This window comes from Schistocerca cancellata, chromosome 4 (assembly GCF_023864275.1).
Source record: "Schistocerca cancellata isolate TAMUIC-IGC-003103 chromosome 4, iqSchCanc2.1, whole genome shotgun sequence".
Classification (NCBI taxonomy): domain Eukaryota; kingdom Metazoa; phylum Arthropoda; class Insecta; order Orthoptera; family Acrididae; genus Schistocerca; species Schistocerca cancellata.
In genome coordinates this window covers 598,717,047-598,735,692 of record NC_064629.1, presented here as the reverse complement: position 1 = coordinate 598,735,692, position 18,646 = coordinate 598,717,047, and the positions used below count along the sequence as shown (strand labels likewise).

The following is an 18,646-nucleotide window of genomic DNA, read 5'->3' as shown; positions in this document are numbered from 1 at the left end:
AGTCGAAGGCTTTACTTAAGTGTAAATAAGTGGTAGTGGAATTTTGTTGATTGTCTTGTGTTTCTAGAACAATTTGTGATAGATCATAGATGGCTTCAGTTATCAATTTATTTTTCGTGGTTCCATGCTGAGTATCAATAAGATTTTTGTCTAAACATTTCTTTAACCTACTACCCATTACTTCCAACTTTTTCTATGATTTTACTGAAGTATGAATCTATAGTTTTCTGCAATTTATTTGACTTCTTTCTTATGAATAAGAATCACTTTAGCCATTTTTATTCAGTTTGAAAGTCCCCAGTTAGAAAAGATGAATTGACATCCGCTTGAAGCAAAAAAATGTTTGTAACACATTGATTTGTGATGTAATCTGGAATATGATCCATTCCAAATGACATTTTATTGAAAGTTGATGTAAAACAGATGATTCCATGACGAGTTGTTTCGAAAATGTATATTGAAGAGGAACAAAAGTGTACTTTGTTTTCCTATTAGTTTCTTCTTCCACTTTTGTACTGACTATTAAATTGATTGTGATATTTGTATAGGCTGGGGATCATAAACACTATTTTTTATGATTCAGATTGATATTTTCTATTTTAGGGGATGCTTCATTTGCTTCCGTTTTTAATACTTTCGACACTACTCGGCTTTTATTTCCTGACTCTGAATGTAAATGTAAAAACTCCATGTGATACTTGAACGCTATGGTGAGTGGTCTGGATCTGCAAGTTTTGAGCACCTGTAGAAGGCGGCTCATTTCAATGAAATCGGTATCAAAGATGTTGATTTGCAAAGATGTGACTGATGCTAATTTGTGGATTAGCTGGGGGTGTAAAAATATCTCGATCAGGGGTTTTGGTATACGACATGTGTATGTTGTTCTAGTGGCATGAAGAAAGAAATAACGAGTAGCACAAAACTTTTTTTGTGTTGAATACAGTGAATTGAAGTGTGGTATAGTTAAGCTTTGACAACTGTCTCGCTATGGCTTCAAAAGGTGGACCAATTGCTCTTGGCACGGATGGAGCTGATTTTGTGCATCGACAGCGTGTAGCAGCACAGTATCAGATTAGGTTTGTGTTATTTTTTTTAAGTAGATTATTTGAACTTTGCTTGTCAGTACTTTAGGTATCGGCTGTTTCTTAAACCAAAAGATGCTGTACGTAGTTTAAAAAACACAAATGAAGTTACTTCCAACTAAGTTCCATAAAGAACCTGTTATGCTTGTAACATTCAGAGTTTTCACCAGTTGTAAATTATGACGCAAGGAAACATGTGATTGGAGTAGATGTTAATCAATGGGAGTTTCAGCGAAACTTTTTAGATTGCGGATTCATGTATTTGCATGTGAAAGTTTTGGAATAAATAACTTTCCGGTTTAAGCGCTTTCTTATCGCGCAAATTTTCTAGAAATTATGATTTTGTGATTCAGTGTCATACCACGTTATTAAAAACTAACAAACCAGTCTGCATTAATCAAGACTATAAAGAAGAATGATTGATTGTATCAGTATTTGGAAATGCATTGAACATCGTCATTGTAATGGAACAGTGCAGATCTTGTTTAACCAATTCACTAACGAGTAGTCGGACTACCCAAAATAGTTGCGAGCTGTACCCCAACTTCACCAGATCAAACTTTCAGTGTAAAATTTACATCATGTGTGTTTCGTGTTTACCTTGAGATCTTCCAACAGAAGCCTTGTCATAGTCATCATGTTTATTTTCGTAGTTAGTGTCCAGTACTCCCTCCTACAATATTGCTGCTTTAACATCTTTCCTGGGAGACAGTAATAGTTATAGTCTGGTTGTACCTCAGATTTCTTGTCTCCCCCATTCTATTCAGCACCTCTTCGTTAGTTACATTATCTAGCCATCAGATCTTCAGCATTCTTCTTTAAAGCTTCTATTCTCTTCTCGTCTAAATGTGTATCGTCTGTCTTTCATTTCCATACATGGCTATATTCCGTACAAATACAATCAGAAAAGACGTCACAACAATTAAATCTATGTTCGATGTTTACTAATTTCTCTTCTTCAGAAATGATTTTCTTGCCCTTACCAGTCTACATTTTGTATACTCTTTACTTCAGTCATCATCACTTATTTTACTGCCCAAATGATAAAACTCATCAACTACTTTCCAAGTGTCTCATTTCCTAATCTAATTCCATCAGCATAGCATGATTTATTTTGAATACATTCCATTATCTGTGTTTTGCTTTTGTTGTTGTTCATCGTACATCATCCTTTCAAGACTGTCCATTCTGTTCAGTTAATCTTTCTGTCTCTGACAGAATTACAGTGTCAACGGCAAACCTGAAGGTTTTTAATTTTTCTCCCTGAACTTTAATTCCTACTCCAGATTTTTCTTTTGTTTCCTTTACTATTTGTTTAATGCACAGATTGAATGTCTGATTCCCTTCTTAACCACTGCTTCCCTTTCATGCCCCTCAACGATTAGTATTGCCACTGGTTTCTGTACAAGTTGCAAATAGTCTTTCACTCCCTGCTACCTTCAGAATTTACAAGAAAATATTCCATTCAACATTGTCAAAATGTTTCTGAGTCTACAAATACTATTTACATAGGTTTGCCTTTCCTTAACCTTCCTCGCAAGGTAAGACGGAGCATCAGCGTTGCCTTGTTCCTACATTCCTCTGGAATCCAAATTGATCTTCGTCAAGTTCAGCTCCTACCAGTTTTTTTTATTTTTCTGTAAAATATTAGTGCTGGTATTTTCCGACTGTGATGTATTAAACTGACAGTTCAGTAACGTTCACATCTGGCAACAACTGCTATATTTGCAGTTGGAGTTATTACATTCTTCAAGTTTGAGGGTATTTCACCTGTCTCATAGATTTTGCACACAGGATGGAAGAGTTTTGCTGTGGCTGGCTCCACCAAGGCAATCAATAGTTCTGATGGAATTTCGTTTACTTCCGGGGCATTGTTTCTACTTAGGTGTTTCAGTCCTCTGCCAAATTCTTCTCACAGTATCATACCCCCATTGTATGTTCATCTACGTCTTCTTCCATTTCTATAATCTTCCGTGTATGAACTTTCGATATACTCCTTGCACCTTTTCCTTATTTGTGTAGGGGTGGTTTTCCATCTGAGCTGTTGAGATTCATACAGCTGCTTTTCTTTCCCATAAAAGTCTCTTGATTTTCCTGTAGGCAGTATCGATATTTCTCCTTGTGAAATATGCTCCTAAATCCTTAGGTTTGTCCTCTAGCAATTCCAGGTTAGCCATTTGCACTTCCTGCCAGATTTGTACTTTAGATTTTTGTATTCCTTTTTTCCTGCTTCATTTTTGTATATTTCCGTTCATCAGTTAAATTCAATATTTACTTGTGTTATCGAAGGATTTATACTAGGCCTTGCCTTTTTACCTATTTGATCCTCTGCTGCCTCCACTATTTCATCTCTCAAAGTTACTTGTTCATCTTCTACTGTATTCTTATCCCCTGTTGTAGCCTGTCATTGCCTAATGCTCACGTCTAAAACTCTCAACAGCCGCTGTTCTTATGAACTTTCCAGGCCCATCTCTGTAATTTCATACCTATTTTCAGTTTCTTTCGTTTTAATTAGTATTGTATATTAAATCTATTAATGGGTTATCTGTCCAGTAGACAGTGTTTGAAAAGTGTTAGTGTTTATTAATCTAATCTAATCTACAGTTGAACTTGTATCCGCAGATTTAATGACTTATCATATTTTAACAATTTAAATACTTAAAATTGCATTATACAAATTGCAGTAGTCATTTATAAAAAACAGATTTGTGTAAGAATACACCACTTTGTGTTTGCAAGAAGAGGGCAGTATTATATATAGACTGAGTTTGCACTGACTTTAAATAAAAGAGAATCTTGTTTGATAGCTGGAAGTAGAAATCCTCTATCAGACTTTGATTTACGAAGCAAGATGGTACAATAGTTGACTCACACTGCGATGACAATGGTTCAAATCCCGCTCTGGTCATCAGATTTAGCTTTTCCTAGATTTCTCTAAAATCGCTTAAGGCAGATGTCAGAATGATTCCTCTGAATAGGCTTGGCCAGTTCCTTCCCCAACTTCCCCATATCCAAGCTTGTGCTCTATCTCTAACTACCTCATTGTTAAAATGATTTTACATTAATATTCCATCCTTCCTATGTTTGGTTTCACTTATAAACTTCTTGTGAGTACTAAAATGTTTCTTTTCTTTGCACTGGTATTTTAAAGCCCATTATTTGTAACAAATTATGTAGTATTTAATCTCTGATAACCTTACTGTGGGAAATGAAAATAGTTATAAACAAATATTTAATACTTTAAGATTTCTCTAAAGTTGGATGAGCTGTAATGATGCAATATGTGTGACTTGTAGCAAAAATGAAAAGTGTATAAAAATTAAACTTGAACTCATTACCATTATAATAACCATTTGGGGATTACAGAAGTGGCCGATTCCACCCATCTGCATTGACCCATGACGTCATCAATATGACGGAAATTACCATTCTCAACGTCTTGAATATGGCGCCTGTGACATCCCTACATAAACACGACAACAAACACGAAAATACATATAAATACAACAGTAACATTTCCCTCCAAAAATATAATCAAACTAATGCGACAACCACTGGGTTTTTTGGGTGGGGACTAACTAAATATGAACGTATAAAACCACACACTACAACCCAGTGGAGTTGGAGTGCATAACCAGCAGCAGCTAGTGTTGCACTAGATGTAAATATTGAATTCTCAAAACTTTGTGAATTGTGACGAAAGCACTGTGTTCTTGCGTATGGGACCCCTGCTCTCTCTCTCTCTCTCTCTCTCTCTCTCTCTCTCTCTCTCTCTCTCTCTCTCTCTCTCTGTGTGTGTGTGTGTGTGTGTGTGTGTGTGTGTGTGTGTGTGTGTGTGTCACATTACCATCATATGTGCAGTCCTGCACTTAACAGCATGTTGCTTAGGTGCAAGCCCCTATTATCCAAGTGCAACAAAACTGACTTATCTGTATTAACTGTTTGGTACAAATTGGATTGACAAACTTACATATAAGTGTTGTTTAACTACAGGCAGGGTAGTGCTATAAACTATAACAAATCAACAGAAGGTTTCATTGAATTTACGGCAGCTTGTAACCCAATCATTTATTATCCAGCAGCAGTTACATTTCTTTAAAATCACTAAACAACAACTTAAAGTAAATTAATATAATGTTTTTTTGTGATTTTGCCAATAATTACATATTCACCTTGAAGTGACAGGGTTTCACTGGAAAAATTCACAGGTTACACTTCACCCATTCATAGCTTACTACAGAGTTGCAAATACTAACACCATGTGTCATATGTGGAAATAGCTGACTGCCTTCTGTACAATACAGTGTGTGTGTATTCTTTCTAGCACAATTTCACCAATTTCATAAAATGTCACTTTCCAGCTCCAAAGCACATTTATTACTTTCTGAATGGATGTGTTGCCCAATACAAAAAAGGTCATGAATATGCTCTACCATGAGGAAAACTTTGATGTTACAGCAGAATGGCAATTTTCCCCCCTCCTACAGCACATGGTGAACAACCTTGTGATGGGTTGTAGGGACTGTGGACAGATTATCCACACTTGCCAACCTCAAGCAGCCTCATGGAAACCATGTTTTGACATCACAGCAGTTGTTTCAATGGTGCAAAGAAAATATTCTTTCATGTTTTGTTCACTATACACCAGTTTTCCATCACGATAAAGACTTTGCCAAGCTGAAGCAATGTTTCAGGAATACAAGGATGATTCTAGAAACCCATAAGTTTCATTGTGTAATATCTACTGTATTAACAAAAGTATAGTGAAAACAAATGCATACTCTGCTTCTTCAGTGAGCATAAAATAGCCAGTGGTTGCTATGGTAAATGAAATGCTGTTAACAGACATACATGGATTTCTTGCCTGTATGCATGACGTCATTGGTGGGTTGAATATGCCTTACAAATGAAGAAATGATGTACAGGCTAGCTTAACATCTCCATAATTTGTCTTCCTTGCCAAACAAGACAGTTGTGTTATCAGAGCATGTGACATTCTCACAAGAATGTGACATCAACTGCAAGGACATACACTAACCCTGCATTAGATATGATGAACATAAAAAATTTAATTGGAGACTTGTGAGATGAGATGCAACCTCTTTATATCGCCTTTTCATTGAAGTTACACCATAAATTGTTCACCTTACCACTGCAATTATATAAACTATATTGATGTACAATATTACTTATGAATTGCAGTTTATAATAATAAATGTTTCATATTTGTGCACTACCTACTGCATTTTAATAGTGTACTGATGCTGACAGGATAAAATTTTGGGCATGATGCCTTTGGTGTACCATATTAATATTTGCCGTGTTTATAGTTACATACATTTTTTTTCCCTAAAAATTGAAGGTGGGGTGTTTTAAGATATAAAGTCAGTGACCTTCAATGTGAAACCCACTGTGTTGAAAAATCAATGAAGAGCTCTACTCATTAGCTTTTCAATGAAATAAGTTTCATTGCTGTATCTGGATAATGTATGTTCAGACAAATGCATGTAAATTTCACACAAGTTCCGAACTTAGGTGCCCTGTGACTATACCATCTCTAATGGGCCTGTGCTTAGTAGAGCACTGTGGTGGTCAAACCAATCTGTTGGTTGACGACAGTTTTTTTTTTTTGTACACAGTATGTCTGAAATAGGCTGACTTTACCTACTGTAATAAATATTGAACTCATTCATTTTATTTAACTGTACAATGTGTACCTTCAAGTAAAAAACTATTTGCAAGACAAAGATTCAGACCACGAACCAGGTGTTTTGCACTCCGTGCTCTCTGAATTAACGCCATTTAAGCATATCTCAAATACTAAATGAAAGTTTTAACTTGTCATACGTTCCTTCCCTTTGTTCTTAAACTCTGCAGAAGTTATCTCCTAGTATTATGATATCGAAACCTCCAAGGTAAAGCACATACAGGGAAGCTTGGCCTAACCAGAATTTGAAAGGAATAAGCAGTTGTCTGTGGGAAGTTAGAACTTTCAGTTAGTCCATATGTTATGCTTGAATGGCTTGATTGGTTGTACACTTTCCAAGAAACTCAGGGTGGATCCTTGAATTTGACCCAGCATACTGTTTTAAATCGTATCTCTGTTAACTTAAACTTGGGCATGAGTTGTCCTTTCCTGTCTTTAATGTGCAGTGTTTATGTAACTTCCCCAATTTTGCTTAATATTTAGCTCTTAATCAAACATTCTTAGTTTAATGCTCATTCTTAATATTAAATTTGTGTGTGTAAACTAACTCTACTCTTTTTTATTCAATTTTATTTCTATTTTGTAGCTTTTAGTTAAAATCAGCGTATTGGATTTATAAGCCATCGTAATATCATCTTGATTCAAGACCAGCCATATAATATTATCCAAGTGTGGGAATGTTGTTATTTCTGGTGAAGTAATTTCAGGTCTAGAAGGATTAGGCTTGCCGCTAAATGCTTGACTTATTCTACTTTTAAACAATGTGTTTTCATAATGAGGCTCCTGCAAGGAGTTCCCCCACACACATATAAAACGTAGTAGGATAGGATTAGGTGAGGATAAGTCGGGAACTGAGATCAATCGGTATTTTGACTGTGAAGCAGACATTCATTTATATCATGATATAATAATGACTGAATAGGATAGTCTCTTTTGAAGAATAATCAGCTAAAGAAAGTGGTGAAAGTAGTTCTCTAGAGTAAGGGGAAAAAACCTGTTAAAGAAAAAAATTAATACATTGGTAGGAGATGCGTATATGACAGATTTAGAAGTTTGAAACCATCGAAGAACACACTAATTTTACGAAATTAGATGTGTGTTGTTGTTGTGCATAATTAACATTTTAATTGGCTACATATACATGATTTGTTATTATGTGCAATTACATGCTGGCCATTTACAAGTAATTAAATGGCAAAAGGGTTTAAATTTAATAACATTTTATACATTTGTTGTGACATAGTCTCATTTAGTAACCAAAATAAATGTAAAATGTCAAATCGAAACCCCTTCAGCCATCAAAATTTCTGGTTTTATTTATGCTACCCATTTCAGCATTACATTTCGCTGAAGATGGTGTAATGTAATGCTGAAACTGGTAGCACAAATAAAATAAAATTGGAAATTTAGATGGCTGGATGGGATTTAATTTGACATTTCATATTGAATGGTTGAGACCCCACAACCGTCTTCTATACAGATAGACTTACAGAGAAAAGGAAATGGGTTTCTTTTCTGTATTACTCATGCTGCTCCTGTCTAGAAACAAATCCTTCTGTGGAATAAGATGGACAGGTAATGTGAAGGAGGATTTACTTTTGCTTACTTTTCGGAGTTGTTGTTTGGTTAGGTACCCTTTTTTCTTTTCCTTTTTTTTCCCCCACAAGTTTTATTTTGAGCCCAAAGTTGTATAGTTGTGGCTAGTACCACAATTATTGTCCCACCTCATAGTCTTATGTTAGTGGCTGTTTATCTTCCTTTGAAATTGGGATTATTCTCATTTTTATAGAAGGCTATAACTTATAAACTAGTAGCTCCTCTCATTCAATAGTTAAGTAATTTTAAATCTGCAAAACACCTAAAGCATGCCCCATTGTGAGGTTCTTTCTTTTTTCTTCTGTGAGTGCACTTATTCAAACATGAATTCACCCTGTAGTTTCATATGGCATACTAACTGTTTTACAATGTTCCATTACTGACATAGATGAAGGACTGCCAGACTTAAGTGTTATTTAATGCTAGAAAAAATCCTTGCACTGACCAGAAATCAGACCTAAAATCTTTTAGTTGTGGTAGGAAATACCATTTTCAAGTTGTCCTACATAACAGGAAGAATACCTCAAGAAATGATGGAAATTCAAAATTATTTCTACATGAATCGTAACAATAATGTGCAGGAAGTTGCATATAGGTACTCACATATCAAAACATTATAATAGAAACATCTTTGTAGGATAGGTTAACACTTAAAACATCATTTCCAAATTAACTGTTGTCTTTGTCGATAAAATTTACATGAAAACCCGAAAGAAACCACAATTTAAGAGAGTGGCTTTTGTATGCACTTCACCACATATGTACATAAACAAACATGCATTAAATCCCTCAGCTAGTACTGTACAATCCATAATGATGATAAAATGGAGACTGAAACGCTCATCTAAAACTGTACACAATAGAAATGTATATTTATATAAAATCATTGAATACCTTAATGTACTACTGTCATATGTTTTCTACATCACATATCAACTAGTATCTGTCACAGTTGTACGACATATATCAATGGATCTGACATTTGCAAATAGGCTTCTGTGTTAAACATGATAATAACAGCATTACAAACATGCAGAGGATGTTGCGTGTCAACTGTAATATGACTGCTGTCAGAGAGCCTTCCAATGTTTTAAGTAACTTGCGTATTGAGAGTGAGTGTGGTTTTTATCAGATATTAAGGTAAACCTGAATTGTGACACACATTCATTCTCTCATGAAATGCAACTTACCAGAAAACACCATGCATTGGGTTCTGTGGCAGACATCATATTACAATCATGAGACAGAAACGTCTTTGAAATCCGCATCTTTGTAATATAACTATCGATTAAGGTTAGACCCATTGCCATTGTTGTGTGGTGGAGAACATATTACAACAGTACAGAAACTATTTTATATAAATGTATCATGTCTACTGTGCACAGACCAGGTTTTAGAATGTTGTCTCATTTTCATTTTATTAACATTATAAATTTTACTATGCTGGCTGAGAAATTTAATGTACATTTGTTTTTGATAAATTTGTGGTGCAGTGCATATACATGCTGACTTGTGAAGGGTGATTTCTTTCACATTTTGATGTAAATTTTCTTGACAAGGATAACTTAACTTGTATATGATATTATACATGTTAGCTTATAGTATGTATAATCAATTTGATACTTCATGCTTGCAGATAACATAATAATATGTATAACAAATAGAAAAATTAAGTGTGGGTTGCATGTTCCATGGATCATAATTACAAGCTCTTGCTATGATATGGAATGAGTCAGTGTTAGAATTATAGTACACCTGCTCAGTGGAAAATGTGGCAACATGCTCACCATTTACTTCATTTCTTAAGTTTATTTTTCATGCGTACAGTATTTTATATTTAACTATGCTGTGCAGCGCTGGTGAGTCATCTGTCATGTTTGTATCACTTGGATTGCCTGCTGTCCAATAGGGTGTTTCCTGGTAACTGCAACAGCACATGTAGTAGAAGCTGAAGATACTTGTGGCTATTTAGAATCCCAGCAATAAAACAATGACCAATGACATGAAAAGCCCACATCATATATTGACAGACCAATGTCATTGATTATCAATTTCTCTCACCTTGGGTGGGCTTTCAGGTGGCCTATAGTACACATTTTGAAGATTGATTTGCCTGTGGTTTGTAAGTGAAAATCTCTATACAAAATCTTACATAGAAATACCATGTCCCTTTGCCGCTTTTGTAGAACCCATTCAGAGAACTGTAACTGATTTGGAAAGACATTGCCGTGAAGCTGTTAATGATGTGCAATGTGATAAAGATAAAATCCACTGGTCTAAGGTATTTGTGGAATACTCCTTGGGCTGATCCCACTCGCACACACAAGTTGTCTCATAGTGACGTGGATTGTCTGTTACTGCTGTTGAAAAGTTAGCTACATTTTCTCTCAGCAGTTGCTGTTTTATTTTCCAACATTTCCAGTTTTTTGAAATTCTTTTTAAAATTTTTGCTAAGACAGATTGTGGGTGCTTGGTGCGATCATAATACCTTTCAGCATCCAGCCCCAGTGCTGCTCCAACAATTTGACAGAATCTGCTATAAACGTAAACCATTTCCATTTTTACAACTGCTTTATATGTAGTGAATGTTTGAGGAGTTTCACGAGTAAGTAGTCTGATCACCACTAAAGCGACACATGAACCGTTGGCCTTCTATTGGTCAGGTAAATGTTTGCTTGCCATTGGCACTGTAGAAGGAAATATGTTTGTGGGACCTTGTGTCATGAAGGAAGGGCAGTGGTTTGTGGTACTGTTGTCTTGTTACTGTTTAATAAACTTCCATACTTGTTTGGTTGTTGAAGTCTTCTTTGAAGGTTGTTCGCAATGCCACAGAAAAAGTGTGTAGTAGACTACCATTGAAAAGCAAAAAATCAAAGTCTGTATCACAGTTTGGCTGTATAAATGTTAAAATTTACTTATGTATGTCAGAAAATGCCCTGTATTGTCCACTATAACTTATTGAAATCTGGATCTTGATATATTTTCACTTTCTGGAAGGCATTAATAACAACAACATACCTGCCCAAAAATCTCATATTTCATAGGGTCTCAATACTTTGATAATTAAAATGTATGTGTTTGTATAGCATTGTAATGACCATGCTGCATAGCATCACTGATCAAAATGTATCATTCTTCACTATTGTCCCTAAAAGGTATACTTTATACTGGATACTTGTAGTCAAAAATTTATGAAAGAAGTCTAAAATCTTCCATGTCAAGTCAGTATGTCTCAACAGTTACAACCCATCCCAAAAAAGACTATGCTGGAGAATTTCCTATAGCATAATGATAGTAAGATGTTTATCACATGTGAACACATTATAAATATTACCTCAAAACTGTTTGAAGAATAGCACAAATAGTATTTACAGGAGTCTACAATTTTACAAAGATTATAGAGAAACAGCAAAAAGATGGATTTTGGTGTATCAATAATGTATAAATATGTCAAAGTCAGTTTCCTTTCATTGTACCTGTCTGCTACTCAATGGGTCATTTGTATGGTGAGTAGCAATCTATCCTTTTCCTAATATTGTTGACAATCCAACCTGGAGTTTCCATTTGTTGATTTCAAAGTCAGATTTGATCACCATGAAGTGTGATAATGCATTCTGAGTCCCATGTGGCCTTCAAGATATTAGCAAAACGACCTACAATGAATAAAGAACACCTGTGCACAAGAGAGGGATATCATTCTCCATTTGCAGATTTTTGTCAGTTGCTTGTACAGTTACCCATTTTCTATGCTATGGCAGGAAGAAAAAAATAGTGCGCTGTATGTCATTGTGTGAATATCTCCTGTGAAGCAAAGTAGTCCTTCAAGGTAATGCATCACTCACTTTTTGCTACACAATTTTCCTGAATTAAGAAAATGCCTGTTGTAAATCTGAGTACCTCAAAATGGATGAATAGTAGTATTACAGTGATTACCTTGTGCTTCTAAGTGTAACAGCTAAGTGGCATTTGTAAGTGCATGTTGTGGGTCAGCTAGACTCATAAGCAATAGCTTATAAAGTAATGTTCAGCAAGGTATCTGTGTGAAATGACAGCATTTTGCTTTAGTACAATTACCTGTGCGTAAGTAAAGCTGTCATCAAACCGAAGTTCGAGTGGAACGCAACAGTTTTTTGTAATAGTCCTATGGGGAGAGATTTTCACTTGTCTTCCTCCAACCTTTAGCCTATTTTACCTAGCCAGTTACAGGATGGCCTGCAGTTTAATGCGCTCTCAGAACCACAGTACAGCTTGACATTTTCCACATCAAACAACTATTGCCAAAGGAGAAAGAAGCAATAAGTGGCAAAAAAAATCTGAGGACCAACCTGGGATTGAACCCAGGTCATTAGATATGGAACCTGGCACTTACCCATTGAATTATTGCTGGTACTTGTTTTATGGGCATAAGGCCATGCCCCATGGCATAATTATCTGCCTGATGTTTTGTTTTCCAATGCTGGAGACATCATCAGAGGCTTTAACAACTCAGAAAGCAGTTCCAGTCTCGAACAAGCTCAGCGAGCTGAACTGTTAGTATGTATCCATCCAATGGTCAGTTACTGATGTCATCAGACTACTGCCCAAGATCATGAAGTCGTGCAAATGTTAAGTTTTGGAGCTTTTAGTGTGGAAGAGTTAGCACTGTTTGTTTCATTTAGCACTAAGGCCCACGACATAGATAATTTCAGTCCTTCTTTTCTTTTAGAGTTTTTTTGTGCTTTTGAATTTCTATGGCTTCTCTGCACTTCTTAGCATAGGAATGATTGGGTCTTGCTAAAACCACAGTATCAGATAAATGAATTTGGTGGTTCCCTTGTCCCAGTGCATGACAACTTTTCTTGCATTCCTTAAGGTGGTTGTTAATGTGGTTCTCCCCCCCCCCCCCCCCCCCCCCACCCTCAAAAGTTCATTGAATGTTAGGCAGATGTCTGATGACATCACAAATGAACCATTTCTTGTATACATATAAACAGTTCGACCTGCTGAGCTTGTTTGAGACTTTTAACTGCTTTCAGAGTTGTTAAAAACCTCTAATGATGTCTCCAACATTGGAAGATGTAATGTTAAGCTGAAAACTTTGCCTTAGACTGAGGCCTTATGCCCATAAACCAAATATCAGGCATGAAAGCCTGCGTTCTATGACGACTTATCCACTGAGCCTAAAAGCTACACTCCTGCTTGTGCCTGCAACAAATACAGTTTAAAAAGCTAATATATCTTTGGTAAGGGACTACCGTCTCAACAAGAACAACTGACTTGGTATCAATTAGAGTAGAGGTCTGTTTGTCATCACCACATTTCATGTTCACCAGTACCACTTACAGTTGCAAGCAGTTGTTTCACTGAATATGATGATGGGTTCATTGTCCTTGCCTATACATGCCATTCTAAATTGAAAGTGCTAAATATAAATATTCAAAATTTAAGAGTATTCTACAATACTCCTTAGACAGGTATCAGCTGAGCAAAATTGTGGGTGATGGGAAAGATCTGTGGTGCTTCATCAGCTGCTTTAGAAAGCTGCTTCAGAAGCAAAGATAGCTTCACTACCAATATAAACATAGTCAAAGACTTGTAGACAAACGAAAATCTGGCTAACCCTAAAGGAATGTAAGGCTTGCTATGTGTGAAGCAGTCTACAGATTCAAAAGTAATATTTTTTCATCTCCCAATTTCACAGAAAAGTCTAAGAGTTTTTGATGAACATTGCATTAGTTAAGCAGATGAAGTTAACTACTCAGTTACATAGTGGTACCAAAACAGAAGATGATACAGAGAAGGCCAAAGTGCTAACTTCTGTTTTCCAAAATTGTTGTGCCTAGGAACATTTTATTGTGATTCCTCCTTTCAGTTCACACGAGCACGAGAATGTCGGATATTGAGATAAAGTGATTTTGGAAGAGAGTCACCTAAATTAATCAACAGAGGAAAAGTGACTGGATCTGATGGAGTACCTGTACGAGTCTGTCTTAAGTTGCTGGAGGAATGAGACATTACAGGTGATTGCACAAAGGCACAGGGCATGCCTATTTGTGAGAAGAGTATGCGAACGGAACTGTAGACCTATATTGTATATGTGAATTTGTTGTATAATTTTTTAACATGTTTCTGAAACATGATAAAAAATTGGCATGGATTACACGAAGAACGATCGTGTGAAAGCCATCATGCCTGTTTGTCCACAAAACCCAGAAGGCAATAGACACCAGAACCCAAGTTCATGCCATGTTCCTTGATTTCCGAAAGGTATTTGATACAGTTTACTCTGTTGATCAGTGAACAGAGTAAAAGCTTACAAAATATTGGGCCAGTTTTGTGATTGAATTGAAGAGTTCCTAACAAATAAAACACAGCATGTCATCGTCAACAGATGATCAAGATTATTTTCTTAACAGAGATGTAACACTAGGTTTGAGCATGTTCAAAGGGACAGGCTGACTTTTCACAATTGCCTAGGGGGTAACATCTGAAACTCTGTAAGGCTGTTCATGGATGATGCTGTTGTATACAGAGAAGGCACATCCATAGAACACTGCAGTAAAATACGGGAAGAGCTGCAGGGGATCCACCCTTGGTGCTGGGATTGCCGACATCCTCAACATAAATAGATAGAATGTTTTGTACCTAAATAGGTGAAAAGACTTGTTATTATTTGATTATACAAATTGCCAAATAATCACTAGAAACAGTCACATTGATTAAAGACCTGTAATATGCATACAGATAAATTCAAAGTGAAATAATGATGTAAGATTAATTGCAGAAAAGGCATATGGCAGACTTGAGTTACACTGTAAAAATCTGTAGGAAATGTGTTTAACCCCAAAGGGCACGTTCTTAGAAGATTCAGTGACTATATTTCCTCTCCTACATATATCTCACAAAAATAAAATTAGAGAAATTCAAGTTCACAAGGAAACAGACTAAGTTTTCACCCACTATTCCTGACTGGACATGGAAAAGGATCCCGTGCCAGAATCCATAAGTGTGGTTGTGAAGTATATATAAATTGCATATGTTCAACTGTTTCTTCCACTTGTTGAGATTTTGAGCTACATAACATGTGAAGCTTTGCGAGCCCCTGCCTCTGTGAGCAGCTTTGTCCTCACATAAACATTCATCTTATGTGCCATTTAATGAGTGACACTCATCATGATTCATTTTGATGTAGTGCATAGTGTTGTATTTGTTTGAATGCTGTGGTGTAAATGTGGAAGTGGTGAATTATGTTAATAGTGTTTTCCACAGAGTCACAGAACTATCCATGCCAAAGTCTTAGGACCAGCTTCAAAAGCAGCCTGTTCATAGTGGACAAAGAAATGCCATTCTGCAGGCATGTACAGGCAACTTACAGGGTAAAATCAACAGAGAATGTCATATACTTTCCTGTCAGGAGAACAAAAATCTGGAAAGTTATGAAATAAATCTGTAGATCCAAGTAAGAGTTCCACTTTGGATAATCATTCGACGACTACCACAATATTTTTGAAAAAGTTTAAGGCAAATGCAGATTAACTCAAGGTACTTCTGTACTAAGGAACTGAATAAATCGTATGGCATTGCCAGCTGGGAGGCCCCATCTGAGGAAGTTCGGCCGCCGAGTGCAAGTCCTATTTCAGTCAATGCCACATTGGGCAACTCGTGTGCCGGTGATGAGGATGAAATGATGATGATGACCCCCAGTCCACGAGTGGAGAAAATCTCCAACCCAGCTGGGAATTGTACTAAGGAATTGAGTGTTCTTGACTTCTTGTGGTAATGTTGCCCAAAAAACCCTTCTTCTCATTTGAACACAAGGCCACATGACGTGTGGCAATTCCACAATAAAATACCTTCGATATATATAGCATTTGTGACATTGACATTTACTCATCAGATCCTCCTAAGCTATTTTTGTCTGTGAGAAAAACACACACACACACACACACACACACACACACACACACACACACACACACACACACACACAGAGAGAGAGAGAGAGAGAGAGAGAGAGAGAGAGAGAGAGAGAGAGAGGGGGGGGGGGGTTAAACTCCCCTACACAATTTGCGTATTGTGTTGTGAGGTTGCATAAGAAAGATGCTTGATCAATGGTGAATTATTATTTGTGTGATACACCCACATCTTTTGTTAATTACAGCTTCAGTCCACTCTTAAGTGAATGAAGGAGTAGCTGGAAAGGCAGGCTTTTATTTTTTATCAGTAATTTTGGTGGTGAAATTGTAACTTTTTTGACAGTATTTTAATTTATTGCGGTTGTACCTGATGGGCATTATTCTTGATTTTGAAACTTCTGTGAAGTTCCTGGTCTTACTATATAACAGAACACTTCATTTCCAGATGTGAAGGAACTTCAGGCAAGGACTGTAATTGTAGTGTCTCAATAGAAATAATTGTGGTTGAAAGATGATTTTGTTATATTAGAGTTATATTATCAGCTGACTCAGTCCAGTCATCTGGAGGTAAAAATACATGCACAAACCGTGATTAATAAGGCTGGCAACAAATCGAGGCTTGCTTCACAGCTTCTTCAGATTTGAATCCTCATTTAGCTCACAGTTTTACCTCTAATGTATAATTACAACAGTTTTATTGCTGCATATAAACCTAGTCATAGTTCTGTTTGCTTTCCATCCTTTTCTAGTTTCCTTCTATAAATTTAAGTCAAACTGACTTCCTTTCTTCAGGAGGGGCAATTTTCTGGAAAACCGGGAATTCTCAGGAAATTGAGATTTTATGTGGAAATCTCAGGGCATTTCTTAAAAATCTCTTGGAATTCTATGTTCTTAACATAGATTGTAATTTAATTTCATTGAGCTTCATAAATCACAAATTTTAAAATACTTAATTCTTCAAAGTTTGTTAATTATATGAATATTATTCCATGTAAATTATCAATATTTAAAAACCCCAGGTTAAACTACTACTTATTGGCTAGTATCTTTCAACCGTGAGAAAAAAGAAGCATTATTGTAATGTGAGATAACCTACCCCTGTCTGTTAATTTATCAGATGCTTCTTATGACATCATCAATCTGGAATTACCCAAAGAATTCTTTTATCTTATTTTATTTTTTGTCCCATGTTTGAGCTGTCACCCTGTTCTAGTACAATAACAGAGAATCACTAAAGATGTTGAAACTTCATTGAAAAAATAATTTCTTTAGCTGTTTGAATTAAGTGATTACTCCATTATTTATGTAGTGGGTAAAAGGGCTGCGTTTGTGCAGGACATCCCCTCCTTCACAGTGGAAAAGAAAAAAAAAAGTTTCATGTTAAGAGGATATATAGGAAGTAAGAACAACGATGCACAGTGCATAAAACGCTTTTTCCCTGCATAATATTACCTGCTAATTGAGGAGAAAGATCTATGGTAAAATAACTGAATTAGATGCAAAATGGCAATTAAAGCAGCTGCCTGTCCCTGGCAAAGTTTGTACCAGTTTTTCAGATCCAGTGAAATCACTCTTGATGAGGTGTGGCATGAGAAAAAGAATCTTCAATATGAGGTGGGCTTCTGTTGTAGGTAAATCGTTCCATATGCGTGTATCGCGATATACCAGTCACAGTGAACCACATTTTAATTCACTGCTTTTCATGTAGTAACAAGGAGCTGTCATTACATCCAATTTTTTTTTTTTTTCCGTATCTTATGTGGTAAGATGTGCCTCATGGATCTTCCTGGCAGAGTAAAACTGTGTGCTGGACCAGGACTCGAACCTGGGACCTTCGCCTTTCATGTGCCAGTGCTCTACCAACAGAATCAAGTCCCAGTCTTCACTTAGTCATCTTGTAATCTGCCAAGGAGTTTCATAACAGCGCACACTGTGCTACAGAGTGAAAATTCATTCTGCACACAATTTGCCATGGTGTGGTTAAGCTATGTCCCTGTAATATCCTTTCTTCTCCTGAGTTGTGCTCAGGTAGCTCAGTTGGCAGAGCACTTGCTTGTGAAAGGCAAAGGTCCCAGGTTTGAGTCCCAGTCTGGCACACAATTTGTAATCTGCCAGAAAGTTTCATAACACTGCGCATTCCGCTGCATAATGAAAATTTCTTCTGGAAGTCTGATGGAGGTTTTAAAATCTTGTGTGGTGGTCTAAGTTACTACTTTACGATAGGTAAGAGGGAGGGAGGTAACAGATTAATCTGTTGTATTATTTTAGTGTTTTGTTGAATTTTTCAATATTTTCAATAACTTTCTGGATTTTTCAACTACATTGGTCACACAGTGTAATGACAAAGTTGAAGCTGTGCTCTATGG

The 18,646-nt window shown here is 36.3% G+C and overlaps 1 protein-coding gene across 1 annotated transcript in view; it reads left to right on the top strand.

The window, feature by feature from the left end:
- Nucleotides 1-827: 827 nt before the first annotated feature.
- The window catches only part of LOC126183201 (protein jagunal), a 44,232-nt gene continuing 26,413 nt past the window's right edge, over nt 828-18,646 (top strand). The window contains exon 1 of the mRNA XM_049924968.1: nt 828-1,076. Within this exon, the coding sequence (XP_049780925.1) occupies nt 988-1,076 (89 nt within the window). The 5' untranslated portion in view covers nt 828-987. The remainder of the gene's footprint in view (nt 1,077-18,646) is intronic.